Here is a 17,847-nt window from a genome sequence, read left to right on the forward strand (position 1 = left end):
ACTTAGCTTGGCCACCAGTTTAGTAGCGCCAGCCCTTCCCTCCCTCCCTGGGAGTCCAGGCGCTTCAGTGAGCAGTGTCCAAAACTGTTGCCCGGGCTCCTTGAGAGATGGAGTTTCCAGGAGGCCAATCTAGCGCCCGGGCTGGCTACAAGACAAACATTCATTCTTGGCCGTATTTGAGATTCCTAGCTGCAATGGATAGCTAGGGTTGACTCTGGGAGCTTCTCTCTGCTAAGAGGTGGCCAAGCTAAGTGCCTGAAGGACCCCATCCTGTCACTAATTCATATTAATGGTCCATGGGATTTAAAATTATGAATTTAGTGGTCCCTGAGGTGCAAATGATTGGTGACCCCTGCTCTAGTCTTCATCCCCAAATGAAACATTATCCTCTTTTCCTCCATTGTGTTATTCACTACTTAGTTTTATATTGAAAGCTCTTTCTACAAATTGAGATTCGTGATTTATATTCTGTTAATAAAAGTAAAAATAAGTACTAACACACAAACACACAAAACTAAGTCACTTACTAACAAATCGAGCAGTGCAACTCTTCTCCATCAAATTCAAATTAAAATAGCACTCTTGTCTGTTGGCCAACTTGTAGTCAATCTCCTATCTACCTACTTAAAATATTAGCTGCCTTGCAAACATCATGTGAATTGTTCTGGCTCAGCCTTTAAGCTATTTTACACCAGAGAGATCCCAGCAAACCAATTTCTTGGCCTTCTTTGTTAAAGAAAGAGGAACATGGAGCAATATATTTGCACAAACGTAGCTGCTGACATCACATGCAATTCTTTAGGAGATATCTACCTCTGTGCAGATTAAATCTGATCCAGATAGGCCCACTGTTAAGCAACAATCAATAAGAGAAAGTAAACAACCAGTTCCAAATGGGAGGGAAAGTTGAACTTAAGTGTTCCTTCAGTGAGCAAAATATCATCATTTCTCCAGTTCACTGAAGATAACCTTAAAGTATAATTTTAGAGCACAGCCATTTATGGATGTTGTCGTCATTCAGTCACTAAGTCATGTCTGACTCTTTATGATCCCATGGACCATAGCACGCCAGGCCACCCACCCACCCCCATCCTCCACTGTTTCCTGGAGTTTGCTCAAATTCATATCCATTGTGTCATTTATAGGCGAGCACAACACAAAACCGAATAGCATCATTCCCCTCTTTTTAAAAAGTGTGCACTCCAAACTAATTGACTTCTTGACTTTTTTAAAATGCCTCTTTTAATAGTATCGCCAAATCTCTGTCACATTATGTCCTAGAGAGGACGTTGGTCTTACCTGAACGTCTATTTTCTGATGGGAGGAGGGAATGGTCACACGTGGGTTTTATCACAACCTGATTGGTCCAAGACTGAGAGGAAATCTATAAATACCGGTGCCTGTCCATTGCTAGCCCAGATTCTCGAACATGAACGGTACAACTGAAAAACAAGAAACAACAACACAACAACCCCGGGAAACACCCCCCAGGCCCTCCCCTTGGCCCCAACAGCCAGAACTCAGGGCGGGTTGTGACCATTCCCTCCTCCCATCAGAAAATAGACGTTCAGGTAAGACCAACGTCCTTTTTCCAGAGTGGGAGGAGGGAATGGTCACACGTGGGACATACCCAAGCTAAAGTCCCAGGGAGGGAGAACAGAAACTCTAGGGCCCAAGGGGAGCCTCAGCTGCCACCCCCTGTAGTACCCTACAACCGAAAGACGCGTCCACAGACGCAAAAGCATCCAGACGATAATGTCGGATGAACGAGGTTGGAGTGGCCCAGGTAGCCGCCCGGCAGATGTCTTCAAACGGGGCCCTTGTGGCCCACGCTGCCGAGGTCGCCGCGCTCCTGGTAGAGTGCGCCGTGATGCCCGACGGAACCGGCCGCCCTGCCCAATTAGCCAAATAGGAATCAGATTGCATAGAACTCACCCAAAAGGAGAAAACAAGTAGAATCCTAACAAACTACTCTACAGAACTTGGACCAGACTGAGAGAGAATCTGGGCTAGCAATGGACAGGCACCGGTATTTATAGATTTCCTCTCAGTCTTGGACCAATCAGGTTGTGATAAAACCCACGTGTGACCATTCCCTCCTCCCACTCTGGAAAACGGTCTATTTCAACCATGGTGACTTTAAGACTTGGGAATTTGGGGAGTTGAGATCCATACATCCTAAACCAGGGGTAGTCAACCTTTTTATACCTACTGCCCACTTTTGTATCTCTGTTAGTAGTAAAATTTTCGAACCGCCCGCTGGTTGCACAGTAATGGTGATTTATAAAGTAGGGAAGTAACTTTACTTTATAAAATTTATAAAGCAGAGTTACAGCAAACCCCTACCGCCCACCATGAAAGCTGGAACGCCCATTAGTGGGCGGTAGGACCAGGTTGACTACCACTGTCCTAAACTGACTAAAGTTGAGATACTACTCTAGAGTAATGATCGTTTTTTCTCAGCCTCAGAATCTTTAAAACGTGTGGCCTTCAACTCTCAGAATTCCTCGTCCAACACACACCCACACGTATACACATCCTAGGATAAGACAAGAAAATCACATGCCTTAGCATTCAGGTTCTAACTCCCATGAGATTGGAAGCCCACACTAGGAGTTTGAACTGAACTGGGAAGAAGAGTTAGAAGGGACCTTGGAGGTCTTCTAGTCCAACCCCCTGCCTAGGCAGGAAATGTATGTTTTAGCCTCCGGTCCCCTAATCATCTTTGTTGCTCTCCTTTTTTATATCTTAATATATAAATATTTATATTAAGTTGTTGTATCTTAAACCGTTTTTTCTCTCAGGAACCTTCCCACTATTAAAGATTATGGAGGACCCTAAAAGAGATTTTGTCTATTTAGGTTATATTTATTGATTTACTGTATTCAAAATTAAAATCGATGCATTGGATTCTCACAATCGTTTGATGGGATTTTAATTTTTATTATTATTACACTTATTACAAATTATTGTAATATTGCACTGCATTTTTCAATGTAGATCGGCAAACAATTATGATTTTGTGGCTCCCTGAGAGGGCCTTGGAGGCCTCCTGAAGGCCTCTGTCCCACTTTAAGAAACACTGTCTTAAACAATCCAAATGTTCATTGGTCAGGCAAGGAACCTCAGCAGTGGCCTTCCAGCTCCAACGGTCCTTGGAGGAAGCAGACTATCTAAACCCCTTCCAGTCAGGCTTCAGACCCGGTTACAGCACAGAAACCGCTTTGGTCGCATTGATGGATGATCTTTGGAGAGCCAGAGATGAAGGACATCCCTCCATCCTGGTCCTCCTTGACCTCTCAGCGGCTTTCGATACCATCGACCATGGTATCCTTCTGCGACGACTGCGGGAGGTGGGAGTGGGAGGCACCGTGTTACGGTGGTTCTCCTCCTACCTCTCGGACAGGTCGCAGTCGGTGTTAGTGGGAGGGCAAAGATCGTCCCTAAGGCCCCTAAAATATGGGGTGCCGCAGGGTTCGGTCTTATCCCCCCTACTATTTAACATCTACATGAAACCGCTGGGAGAGATCATCCGCAGGCACGGGATCAGATACCATCAATACGCGGACGATACTCAATTGTATCTGTCCGCCCCGTGCCAAATCAATGAAGCGGTTGACGTGATGGACCGGGGGCTTGAAGCCGTCATGGACTGGATGAGGATTAACAAGCTTGTGCTCAACCCAGAAAAGACCGAGTGGCTGTTGTGTTTTCCTCCCAAAGATTTGGCCAATAATCCAACACTCAGGCTGGGGGGTCAAATTTTACACCCCTCAGAGAGGGTCCGCAACTTGGGAGTCCTCCTGGATCCACAGCTGTCATTCGACCATCATATAGCGGCTGTGACCAGGGGGGCGTTCGCCCAGGTACGCCTGGTGCGCCAGTTGCGACCCTACCTGAATCGGGAGGCCCTCACAACAGTCACTCGGGCCCTTGTGACCTCTAGGCTGGAATACTGCAACGTGCTCTACATGGGGCTGCCCTTGAGGAGCATCCGGCGACTTCAGCTAGTACAGAACGCAGCCGCGCGAGTGATTGCGGGTGCACCCCGATTCACCCGCATTACACCTATCCTCCGCGAGCTGCGCTGGCTACCTGTCGATCTCCGGATGCGCTTCAAGGTGCTATTGATCACCCATAAAGCCCTACATGGCAGTGGATCTGGATACTTGAGAGACCGCCTTCTGCCAATTACCTCCCTACGACCTATAAGATCCCATAGATTAGGCCTCCTCCGCATCCCATCGGCCAGCCAATGTCGGCTGGCAACCACAAGGAGGAGGGCCTTCTCAGCAGTGGCCCCGACCCTTTGGAACGAGCTCCCCGTAGAGATTCGTACCCTCTCCACCGTCCAAGCCTTCCGCACAGCCTTGAAGAACTGGCTCGCCCGTCAGGCCTGGGGATAAGGATTCCTACCCCGCCCGAATGTTGTATGCATGTTGTTCATTATTTTATTATGTGTTGTTGTCTCAATGTTGTATTTCCCCCTTCCCTGGTTTTCTGTGAGCCGCCCTGAGTCCCCTCAGGGAAAAGGGCGGCCTACAAATGCAAATAAAACCAAACCAAAAACCAGTACCATCTGAATAACGGTTTCTGCCACTGATTTTTCCTCTGCCTTCTCATCTTTTTCATCTAAGGGCTGCACACTGTCTGTGCACCTTTGCTGGCAAAAATGAAACTATTACGCACTTTTCGTTGCCAGAAATGAAACTATTCCTCTGAACAAGTCTGCCACTTACTGAGAATTATAAAATGAGACAACAATGCTGAGTCCTAAAAATCCTCACCATGCTTGTGTCCCAATTTTCTTATGTCCCAAAAATAAGACATGGTCTTATTTTTTTTGAATCCCCCCCCCTGGCCTTATTTTCAGGGAGATCTTATTATTTTTGAGGTGCAGGAGGCGGTGAGCATGGTCACCTCATGGTGCTGCTGTGTTGCAATATCTTTGGGGAGCACTTGTTTTTGGGGCAGGGATTATTTTAGCGCATGCGCTCAAAAGCCCTATTATCCGGGGAGGTCTTATTTTGGGGAAAACAGGGTATATATATTTGCATAACTTAATCCCTACAATTTCAGATGATTATCTCTAAACCATCGATCTAAACACATAGATGGAGCTTTTGTTTCAACCAATTTGACTTCAAATACTATGCTTCTCAATGAAATGGATTCATGCCTTTTAATGGAGAGACGTCAAGCATTTGGTTGTAGAAATGCAAGTTATTTATATACTTAGAAATCTACCCATAATTACAAATAGCTCAAAGAGGCAACCGGACTTCCTTGGGTTTTTTTTTTTTGGAGAATTTTTGTTTCTTTGAAGAGCTGAAGAAGTGTCTTGGATGAGAAGCGAGACGTCATCAAAGAAAAATAAGAAGCTGCAGATACTGAGACTCAAAAGATGGAATTTACTGCATGCAGTTCACATACAACAAGACATTATCCTTCCTTGCTTCATTTCTCTCTCTCAATTCATTATTCTTGATCCCTGGTATAAATATGCTAATCTAAAATATTGATATAATAATGGTTTGAAACAAGGTGACTTCATGAAGATTGTTACAAGGAGAGAACACCTGGGTGCTTCACTCCTCTCAATTGCAGAGTTACCTTTGAAACAAAAAGAGAACATCTGGACATTCACTGTCACAAACTTGCAATATCTCAACAGGCATCAATACAGACAGAATTCAACAATCCCCACCACCCACCCCATCCCTTAATTCCTGCAACAGTCAATATCTCTTTGATTGGATGTATCTCTACCAGGCTCTTATGTAAGTGTCCATTTCTCCTTGACTTCTAACAAAAGCTCAAAAGCAAGTACATCAAGGAATGCTAACAGCAGCAAGAAAGCTCACATGATGAGAGGCCTGTGAAAGACAAGACTCAGGATAAACAAACAAGTGAGAGGCAGCACAGACCGGCAGGCCAGCTTCATCAAGGTTTCTTTATGCTTTTTGTACACAGTCAGACTTTCAACAGAGTTGGAAGGGACCTTATAGGTCATCTAGTCCAACCCCCCACTCAAGCAGGAGAATCTACACCATTTCTGACAAATGGCAGTCCAATCTCTTCTTGAAAGCTTCCAGTGATGAAGCTCCCACGACCTCCATTGCTCTCACTGTCAGAAAGTTCCTCCTTATTTCTAGGTTGAATCTCTCCTTGGTCAGTTTCCATCCATTATTCCTTATCTGGCCTTCAGGTGCCCTGGAAAATAGCTTGAGCCCCCTCCTCTCTGTCGCAGCATCTCAAATATTGGAAGATTGCTATCATGTCTCCCTGGTCCTTCTCTTCACTAGACTAGAGTTCTTCGTATGTTTTAGTCTCCAGTCCCCTAATCATCCTGGTTGCTCTCCTCTATACTTTTAGACCATCCTTTGATCAACCTCCCAGATTCTCTCTCAATTTATAGCACAAGAGGAATCTATGCGATGGGAATCATAGGCGGATCACGTTGGATACATGCACAATACCATTATATTACCACACAATAATGAAGGTTGAGGTTACACAGTCTGCAGAATCAAGGTATCTCTAAAGGTAATGTAGAATCACCAGACACTTGGAAGAAAATCTTTGTCAGGATGGTCCTTAACAATTTGAGACCAAATCCACCAGGATTTCTGTATTTCAGAGCTACATAATGTTTTCATGGCAATGATCTTTTTGATCTTTGGGGGGCATGCAAGGGGGTACATTACAAATAGCGGGAAGAAGGAAAGTAAACATTCATTTTGATTTTATTTATGGTTACACTGAATTATAGTGAAATACACAAATCTGCAGAGCTATTCCTCTCACCTTCAAGCCTGCATGAGTTTCCCAGAAGCAACTGGTGGCCATTATGGGAACAGAACATTGAACATGATGGAGCTTTGGCCCAATTTCTTTGTTACATTTATATCCCACCCCCTCCTCCCATTCGATCTCCATCAAAGTGTTTTTCCCCTGTTCTTCTTCATCTTTCCTTGCTAAAGAGATGCATAAGACACGTGATGGGAAACCAGCAAGTAGGTTCTTCCAGATGGACATGCAGTCCAAGTTGAAGTATGACTTCAAAGGAATGTATTTGCTTCTTTTAACAAGCTTTTCACTTCTTCTTACTACCTATATGACAATATTTTGTTTTAGCCATACAGCTGAATGATGAAAGAATCTAATTTCGGTTTCACAGGCCTTCCACAAACACTGTAAACAGCCTGCTCATCTTCTCTAAATGCTTTTTAAAAAGCCAAGCAAAGCGTAGATAAGGGTGGGTGATGATTCTGTGTTTGACAAGAAGTTGCTGCAGACAGTGGTTATTATGGAAATTACTACCATCAAAGCTTAATGGAAATATGTTAAGAATATTATGCTAATCTCTAAAGTGCATTAAGCACACCATTACACTGGTCTAAGAAGAAGACATTACAAATGATGTCATCCGTTATTACTACAAAGTTAAAATAAAATTCTCTCCAACAATGTAAAAGAAATAAATTGTTTTGTTTATAATCATACCCTGTTTCCCTGAAACTAAGACCTCCCCGGATAATAAGCCCAATTGGGCTTTTGAGCACATGCATTAAAATAAGAACTCCCCAAAAAATAAGCCCTACCCGAAAATATTGTAACACAGCAGCAGCCATGAGGTGACCATGCTCGTTGCCTCCTGCACCTCAAAAATAATAAGACATCCCAGAAAATAAGTTCAAGTGCTTATTTCAGGAGTCAAAAGAAAATAAGACCCTCTCTTATTTTCGGGGAAACATGGTACCAATACATTCAACAAGAGTAATAAGTCAGATAGATATTAATAATAAGCATTTATTGCATTATTATTCCAGCTTGCTTCCAAGGAAATTAAAACATTATAGCAACAATAAAATAAGTTTGGTCAACCAATACCAACCTCTGTCTAACGTCACTCATTCCTCTTCAGATCTAAGCTGAGTTTTCACCAGAGGTTTTCTAAATAAACCAGAAAAACTCCACTCTCAAGAGATAATGGCAGAAGACAAAAACAGACCAAATACTACACCAAGTCCCATTATCTGGTGCCTTCCAGAAAGAAAACATTGGATTTATTTATCTACAGTTTGTTGACTACTCTACACCTGGCCAAGTTATTCCAACATGTGAAGAAACCACATGATGATTTGGGATGCTGTTTGAGCCAAGCCACTGAATCAGATCACTAGTCCATCAAATCAGTATTGCAGACATCTAGGCAAGTCTATTTCAGGGTTCCCCACTGTGATTTTTCCTTCTATCTTGAGATGCTGAGTGTTCACATTTCAACATTTCTCCATGCAATATTTGTTCTTTTGTCCTGCTGATAATAAAGTCTACCATATCTGCAAATCACAGATTGGAGAATGCTGTTCTGTTTACCATCGGCACCAGAAGTCTCCAACTTTGTTGTTAACAACCAGTTCTCAAGAACTGTCTCTCATGACTAAAAGAAAACAATTGTAATCCTCCACTTCAACACCGCTGCTTTCTGAAACAAAAATAAGGCAGCTACTAGTTCAAAACTAGAGCCTAGCAATCTGCATTGTTCACATTTGAAGCAAGCAAGAATGCTTCAGTTGTAGCATGGGTACCCTTGCCGCACCTGTAAGCAGGTCCTTAGAGAAATACACGTTGGAATTCAGGAGTCAACAACAGGGAATGACACGTCATTGCATTCGGTCATGCCTCCATAAGATCTTTGAATACACACACACAGACACACACACATACCTATGCCAGCCCAGAAAAAGGAGTGGCTTCTTTGAGGAGTTGCCAACCCTTTGCCAGCATGTTTTAGATCCAAACACCACACACACTATTTAAAGGTCAGGGCAATGATTTAGATTGAGTCTCCAAAAGTTTCTCCATATCATTTGGACATTGTCCTAGGCAATGGCAAATCTTTTCGGCACTGAGTGCCAAAAAAAGGACCACGTGCATGCACGCGTGTTACGTGCACATCCGCTCATTGGGGGGCACAACCCGGAAGAGGAGCTGCCCAGGGGGCATACATGCACCGGAAACCGGAAATTCATTTCCCGGTGCACGCATGGCCCCTGGGCAGCTCCTCTTCCAGGTTGCGGTCCCTTTTCAGCACTCAGGCAGTTAGTCTTCCAGGTTTCTGGCACGCATGTGTGTGCAACGATCAGCTGGCCAGCACACATGCGCTCGCCAGAAACCGGAAGACCAGCTCTTCCAGTTTCCCGCACTGCTGCACATGCGAAGGCCAGCTGATCGCAGAAGAGGAACGGGCGACGCCGCGCATGCCAGGGGACATGGCTCTGCGTGCCACTTCAGGCACGCGTGGCACAGGTTCGCCATCATGGTCCTAGGACTCGTATGCTAGAGACATATATACCCCAAGAGAGAAGGTGAAAGCACAACACAACTCTCACAACTAATAAACAAAATTTTGCTACCACATCTGCCAGCCATGGCGATTCTGTCTTCCCCAACCATGCTCGAAAAGCTTGAAAGCAACATATACAAGTAAAGCTTGAACTTATGACCCACAACTGAGGCCAAAATTTGCACTGCTATTCAAGACAGTTGTTAACTGAGTTTTGCCCCATTTCGTGACCTTTCTTGCCAGTTAAGTTACTAACACTGTTGTTAAGTGAATCTGGCTTCCCCATCGACTTTGGCTGTTAGAAAGAAGTGATCCCATGACCCCAGGACACTGCAACCGTCATAAACACATGTCAGTTGCCAAACGTCTGAATTTTGATCCCGTGACCAGGGAGATGCTGCAACTGTTGTAAGTGTGGAAAAGGGTCACAAGTCACTTTTTCAGTGCTGTCGTAACTTCAAATGTTTGTTAAATGAATGGTTGTAAGTTGAGGATTACTTGTACTACAAATTATAACTGAAGACATGTTTCAGGGGCAGAAAACAAATAAGGCATATTTTGCTTCTCCCAACAGCCAACTTAAATAACAAACTGACAGAATCCCATTATTTCTACAACATATGAAACTTTCCAAAAAGTAAACCGCCCACTCAAGCGCTTTATTTATTCACCAGTCTCAAAGGCAACGTTTAGAAGAAACTCGCTTTTTCACTCCTCCACATCTTCCAAAAGAACCTTAATATTAATTCACCTTTGGGAAAGCAAGTCACAGCAATCAGTAGCATCTGGCTGGCCTTGATTAATTTGATCCAATTAGTCCTTGGATAGGACACCACCAAGAAATCCTTCAGCTGTTAAGGAGACTGGAAAATCGAGCACACACCTTAGGAGAAGGTAAATGACAAACTATTTCCATACTGTTGCCAAGAAAATTACCTTGATGCCTACCTATAATTATCACATGTTTCGGGTGAAATCAGGGCACGAAAGGAAGGAAGCAATTTCCTCTATTTATGAAAGGATGCCGCAGAAGGAGGGAAAAATGCAAGAAGGAGCAATCCTTTCAGGGACAGAAAGTTGTTTGCTAAAATCACAGAGGCAAGATTTTGTCCCTCGGGGTTTTTGGTTTTGTTTTGTTTTGGTTTTTTTGAGGAGGGGGGAGAGAAACAACAACCAAGAGAAGGAAGGTTACCTATGGGGAATAAAATGAGGTGAAAAGAGCCAAAAATGTGCCGTTTTCTCCCAAGGAATCCCTATAACTCTGCTTCTCAGCCTCCATTCCTTCCAGTTGGCAAAGGCATTCAGGATTTGGGGATGGAGGGGGGAGTGTCTTCCCATTCATTTGGGGGGGGGGGAGTTGAAGACCACTGAACCGGATTAGGGAGTGTGCTAAAAACAGGAGCCAGGGAACTTGAGAAAGGATCCGAAGTGGCATCTGTGAATAGGCCCAGGTGGGGAAAAAGGTGCCCCAAAACAGCCAAGGAGTTTGGATTATTCTTTATACTATTGATGTTGTTTGTATATTTTTTCTCATGGATTGCACCAGTGAGGCTAAAACCAATTTCGTTGTATACATGATGTACAATGACAATAAAGCCTACACTATGCTTTTAAAAAGAGATTGTTTTTTGTTTTGTTTTTTTCTTCTCTGGCAATATTGTACTGCTAACCAGAACATACAAAACATTTGCTGGACCAATTCTCAAATACAGCTCATCTGTCTGGAATCGGACATTAATACAATCGAGCAAGTTCAGAGATATTTCATGAGAAGAGTCCTCCACTCTCCTGCTCGCAAAAGAATTACCTTATGCCACCAGACTGGAAATTTGGGGCTTAGACAACTTAGAACCACACCCACCTTTGGTTTGACCTAAGCTAGTACATAAAATAATCCACTACAACGTCCACGACTACTTCAGCTTCAACTACAACAATACACCAGCACACAATAGACACAAACTCAAGGGAAACTCCAAACTCGACTGCAGAAAATACGACTTCTGCAACAGCCTGGAATGCTCTTACCTGGAATGCTTTTACCTGACACTGTGGTTTCTTCCCCAAACCCCCCATAATTTTAACTTTAGACTGTCTACTGTTTTGACCTCACCCCATACCTAAGAGGTCTGTAGGGGGGGGGGTGCATAAGCGCACCTTCCCTGTCCTAATGCCCCCATTTATTTGTATCCATTTCATGCATCCAAAATCATGTTTATACTCATATGTGTTATCTAATGCATGCTTGAGGAAATAAAAGAAAAAATAGAAATTTCTTGAACGGAGCGAAGGAGGGTTGGCGAGGGGGGCTGCTTTCCAAAGTCCCGGCGGAGGAGGACAACTCTCTCCAAGCCATGGAACCCCCCTGCCCCCAAAAAGGAAGGGCTGGGTCCAGCTTTGAGCCAAAGGGGACGCCGAGAGGATCGGGGACGGAGAGGGGAGCCCTTTCTCCATCGGGGTGGGGTGGTAAGCGGGGGGATATGGCCGAGGCCCAAGCGAAGGCGGAGGGAGTGAAGCTGGAAGAGAGAGCGCGGGAGGAAGGCAGGACGTTGCGCGGGTAAGGAAGGCTTCTCCGCGGGGCCGCGAGGAGGAAGAGGCGGCGGGCGACAAGGGCGGGGGAGATGGCGGGACGGCTTTGTTCCTCACCCTGCACGGAATTCGGACCAAACTTTCATCCACGCTGCCGTCGCTCAGCTCCCTTCTCCTTCCAGCCGTCGCCTCCCTGCCGCAGCTTCGCCGGGTTGCGCGCCACCGCTTTGCCGGCCGAGCGAGGGCGCTTCACCCTTCGCGCCGGCCCGCGGAGCACGTCGGTAGGGCCGGCGGCAGCAGCAGCAGCAGCAGCAGGTGCTCCAGGGCCGCCAGGGCCCCCCCTTCCCCCTGGCTTCAGCGGCCCCAGCCAAGGCCGGTGACGAGGACGCTGCGCAGCCGCCGCTGCCGACGACACCGCTTCTCGCCTTCCTTCAAATCGCCGGCGTCGGCGGCCTGCGAGGCGCGCAAAGGGGCCGGCCTCCCTAGCGCTCGGCTCCGCCTGTTTCCATCTTGATGGGCAAGGCTTGGAGACGGGCAGCCGTCCGGGAGTCCCGGCGGGGAGGGACGGAGGAGGAGGAGGAGGGAGGAGGAGAGCGGCTTCTTTGGCCCGGCGGCTGTAAAGGCTTCGCTGAGGGAGGGAGGGAGACCTTTGTTTTTTGCTGCGCTCCCCCCCGAAGGAGGTGGGCGCGTGGGAAAGGAAGGATTAATAATCGCCATTCAGCCGGACTCTCCACGGATGAATCGAACCAGATCGTTGGCGCAGGAATAAAAAAAATATATTGAAAGCCCATGTATATCTTCTAATGGTCTTCGAATATATGCCTTAGCCGTATCCCAGACGTTTTTTAGTGACGTTTCTTCTTTTAGAGTAGAGTAGAATAAATAGAATAGAATGAGAGTAGAGTAGAAAGAATAGAATAATAGAGTAAAATAGAATAAGAATAGAGTAGAAAGAACAGAATAAGAGTAGAGTAGAAAGAATAGAATAAGAGTAGAGTGTAGAATAGAAGAGTAGAGTAGAAAGTAGAATTAGAGTACAGTAAAAACAATAGAATTAGAGTAGATTAGAGTGTATAGCAGAATAGAAGAGTAGAGTAGAAAGAATAGAATAATAGAATAGAATAAGAGTAGAGTAGAAAGAATAGAAGTAGAATAAAAGAGTAGAGTAGAAAGTAGAATTAGAGTAGAGTAGAAAGAATAGAATTAGAGTAGATTAGAGTGTATAGTAGAATAGAAGAGTAGAGTAGAAAGAATAGAAGTAGAATAGAAGAGTAGAGTAGAAAGTAGAATTAGAGTAGAGTAGAAGGAATAGAATTAGAGTAAATTAGAGTGTATAGTAGAATATAAGAGTAGAGTAGAAAGAATAGAATAATAAGAGTAGAAAGAATAGAATAAGAGTAGAATAGAATAAGAGTAGAGTAGAAAGAATAGAAGTAGAATAGAAGAGTAGAATTAGAGTAGAGTAGAAACAATAGAATTAGAGTAGATTAGAGTGTAGTAGAATATAAGAGTAGATTAGAAAGAATAGAATAATAAGAGTAGAAAGAATAGAATAATAGAGTAGAATAAGAATAGAGTAGAAAGAACAGAATAAGGGTAGAGTAAAAAGAATAGAATAAGAGTAGAGTGTAGAAGAGTAGAGTAGAAAGTAGAATTAGAGTACAGTAAAAACAATAGAATTAGAGTAGAGTAGAGTGTATAGTAGAATAGAAGAGTAGAGTAGAAAGAATAGAATAAGAGTAGAGTAGAAAGAATAGAAGTAGAATAGAAGAGTAGAATTAGAATAGAGTAGAAACAATAGAATTAGAGTAGATTAGAGTGTGTAGTAGAATATAATAAGAGTAGAGTAGAAAGAATAGAATTAGAATAGAGTGTACAGTAGAGTAGAAATAGAATAGCATGGCATGGAATAGAATAGAATTCTTTATTGGCCAAGTGTGATTGGACACACAAAGAATTTGTCTTTGGTGCAGATGCTCTCAGTATACATAAAAAGGCATGAAAAGATACATTCGTCAAGAATCATGAGGTACAACACTTAATGATAGTCATAGGGTACAAATAAGCAATCAGGAAACAAGGATACAAGCAACAAGGTTACAGTACTTCAGTCATAAGTGGGAGGAGATGGGGGATAGGAAGGATGAGAAGACTAATAGTAATAGTAATGCAGCCTTAGTGAATGGTTTGACAGTGGTCTATTGTTAAAGAAAAAGTCCATTTCTTTTTCCATAAATTGAATAAATTCCTTTTCTTTTTAACATTGATTAATTCAAAGTATATAGAGGTAAAAGTTATGGGGGGATGGGGGAAGAACAGTATAAATGACAAGCGTGTGCAGAAGACCCACAAGAAACAGGGCCTAAATTAATTTTAAAAAATAGAAGAATATGGGGAAGTAGCGGGACTGAAAATAAATAATGAAAAATATATCGAAAGCATTAAATTAATTAAATAGGAACTAGTAGCACAGAATTTGCCCTTGTTGGTCTTGAAATAAACTCCATGGAGGACCTGCCTACCATCCTCTGGACAGAATTTGTTTGTTACCGCTATTTTGTTTTTATTTTATTTTTATTCACTTTAATCTGAGGCTTCCTTACAGCCTCCCATCCAAGTACAGGTAGTAGTCCTACAATTTACAACGGAAGATATATACTGACAGCAAACGGCACTCCTTACTAGCACTGATGATGTTACCTAGTTGGGTAATAAAACGTCTGCAAGAAAACAGGCAAGCTCAGAGAGCACCAAGGACCCCTCATGTCAACCCTGAGCTACAAATATTCCCCTTTATGTATAACAACAGTTCATTTAGTGGCCAACCGTTCAAAGTTACATCATTGGAAAAAAGTGACTTATGACCATTTTTCACACTTACAGCAGTTGTAATGTCACCTGATTTACCCTGGGATGCTTGTCGGTTGACTCACATTTAATACAGTTGTGGTGTCCCAGAGTCATGTCATTCCTTCTTGACACCTTCTGCCAAGCAAAGTCAAAGGGGAAACCGGATTCAATTAACAACCGCGTTCCTAATTTAACAACTGCAGTGATTCACTTAACAAATGTGGCAAAACTCACTTCACAAATTTCTCACTTAGCAACATAAATTTTGGGCTCAATTGTGGTCATAAACTGAGGACCACCTGTATTTGCTAGGCCCTGTCTTGTTTAGGTTCCTCCCCCCCCCCCGCCCCCAATTCATTGTCTAAATGTTAACACCGGAGATAAAACAAATTTCAGAATGCAACAATGGCACAGTGTATCATTTCAAGATTTAATATGACGTGTGAAAATAGCATGCAGTATGTAGGTTGGAGAAAAACAGCTATTGTAAGCCAATCCTGAAGGAGCATCTAGAATGGAATGTTTAATGTGATTTCTATGTGCAAAAATTTCTTTCGTTTGCAGAAGCAGAACCTACAAACATAGCTATCTAATACAAGCCATAATGATGTCATTGCAGAAATAATGTACAGGTAGTCCTAATTCTCAATCCAGCCTTCATTGTTTTGACAGGTGAGCAATAAGCCTCTTATTAGTGTTCCAGGTAAGTGAAGTCTTACCTGCACGTGAAAGCTTTATGATATTTTCTGTTAACCATTTCACAGATGTCCCTCAGAAAGTAATGCTAATTCTCAAATGCAGATTATTCTATTGCACCGAGTTTACTCTAGAGAGCATCTAACTTCTTAGTAAATTTCTTACACAGTAGTTACATTGAGTACTTGTATCATTTTTGTTACAAGTTGTTTTTCTTAGCCATCAACTCTTTTTAATGAAGTCCCCAAAACAACTTATTAATCAACAATTTCTGGACACCCCCCCTCAAGTCTTTATATTCATGTATACATGTATGAGAAAACATTACTCATATCACTCCCTGCTTTTCTATCGCTGTTCTATTTGTTCTGTTTTATTAAATATATAATGATGTATATGTGTGTGTGTGTATAGGAGAAAGAGAGGGGGGGAAGTTTGGTGTAGCAGTTAAAGCATGAGACTCAGTGGTGGGTTGCACTTACTGTCACTCCTGGTTCGGTGATCACACGTGTGTGCATTCCGTTCGTGCACATGCCTGACTCACATGCGCGATCCACCGCCCCTGCGACAACTTGATTGTCGCAAGTGCAAGCCCAACAAGCTGATTGTCAGGCTCGCGCAGGCGCCGCACGCGGTGCGCACATGCGCAATTTGCCTTTTGCCATAAAAACAGGTGTAGAGCATGGGCCAAAAGAGCCACCATACCAGTTCGCTCTCAGCTCCTCCGGGCCACTACTGGTTCTACCAAACCGGCCCAAACCAGCAGCAACCCACCTCTGATGAGACTAGAAAAACAGAGACTGTGAGTTGTATTCCTACCTTAGGCGCAAAGACAGCGCAAAGTGATCTTGTACCAGCCCTAGGAAGAAGGCAGTGTCAATCACCACTGACAATCTTGCCAGGAAAATTTCTCCAAAAGTCAAACACAATTGAACAAAATAATATATATTCTGAGAGCGGAAATACTGTGCAGAAATCTTAAACTCCCAGGCGTCTGGTAAAAGGATTGAGAATGAGGAAAACAGTACCTCCCATAGGGGTGGGAAGGAATACACGCACACACACACACACACACACACACACACACACACACACACATATACTTGCATACTCACAGAGGCTGCTCCCGCAAACCTTTTTCTTTTAGTGGTGGCCTCAAAAAGAGTAGCAGGCCCAGCAACGCTAGGGCTGGCAAGCATGTGCCAAAAACCAAGGCAGAACTTCCGGCCCACTCTGGATCAGCTGATCTGTAGGTCACAGGCCAAGGTTAAGGGGCCTCTTACACCTCAAAAATGATAAGGCCTCCCTGAAAATAAGGCCAAGTGCTTATTTCAGGGATCAAAAGAAAATAAGACCCTCTCTTATTTTCAGGGAAACATGATATCACGATAGATACAGTAGATGAGAGAGAGAGAGAGAAATAGATGATAGATAGATAGATAGATAGATAGGTAGGTAGGTAGGTAGGTAGGTAGGTAGATAGGTAGGTAGGTTAGGTAGATAGATAGATGATAGATAGATAGATAGATAGATAGATAGATAGATAGATAGATAGATAGATAGATAGATAGATAGATGATAGATAGATAGATAGATAGATAGATAGATCATAGATGATTGAAATAGATGATAGATAGATAGATAGATAGATAGATAGATAGATAGATAGATAGATAGATAGATAGATAGATAGATGATAGATGGATGGATGGATGGATGGATAGATAGATAATGATAGATAGATAGATAGATGATAGATAGATAGATAGATAGATAGATAATGATAGATAGATAGATAGATAGATAGATAGATAGATAGATAGATAGATAATGATAGATAGATAGATAGATAGATAGATAGATAGATAGATAGATAGATAGATAGATAGATAGATAGATAGATAGATAGATAGATAGATAGATGATAGATAGATAGATATTGATTGATATAAATCTAGATATATAGATATATAGATGATATATAGATATATATTTAAACAACCCCTGGTATGCCCAAATATATAGATATATAGATATAGAGCAAAAAATCTTTATCATCAGCATGATCCTATTCTAAGTTCCATAGAGTTCAATAGTGAAATCCATTAATTTAGGATTTCACTAGCTACTTAGATTTATCACTTATGCAGTACAAATAGTCTAGGTAAATCATACCTCATCATTTCAAAGTAGCTTTAGCCACCATTCCCTGGTTCTCCTTCTCAGCTGAAGTGACGTATATTTCAATGCCTTCATGAATGATCATGGGTAGTTGTTTTATATTTTTGGACGTTGGAACTTGATAAAGAGGTGTGTGTGTAGGCATTCACATGATGGTGACTCAGTCTCATGATTGGTTCGGGGAAACTCTTGAGTGCCCTGCTATCAGAAGCTTGTATCCTTTCCTCATGTAAAATGTGTCT

General features: G+C 42.9%; 1 protein-coding gene across 2 annotated transcripts in view; it reads right to left on the minus strand.

Annotated features, from left to right (window-relative positions):
• Positions 1–12,304, minus strand: part of GRAMD4 (GRAM domain containing 4) — a 107,890-nt gene extending 95,586 nt beyond the window's left edge. Inside the window, exon 1 of one of the 2 annotated variants that reach the window (XM_087722169.1) lies at positions 11,996–12,304. In XM_087722169.1, the coding sequence (XP_087578295.1) occupies positions 11,996–12,024 (29 nt within the window). In that variant the 5' untranslated portion in view covers positions 12,025–12,304. The remainder of the gene's footprint in view (positions 1–11,995) is intronic. The other variant, XM_087722170.1, reaches the window with a different exon arrangement.
• Positions 12,305–17,847: the final 5,543 nt, after the last annotated feature.

This window comes from Thamnophis sirtalis, unplaced genomic scaffold, assembly GCF_051295495.1.
Source record: "Thamnophis sirtalis isolate CommonGarterSnake01/CBP01778 unplaced genomic scaffold, rThaSir2_p1.2 scaffold_9, whole genome shotgun sequence".
Taxonomy (NCBI): domain Eukaryota; kingdom Metazoa; phylum Chordata; class Lepidosauria; order Squamata; family Natricidae; genus Thamnophis; species Thamnophis sirtalis.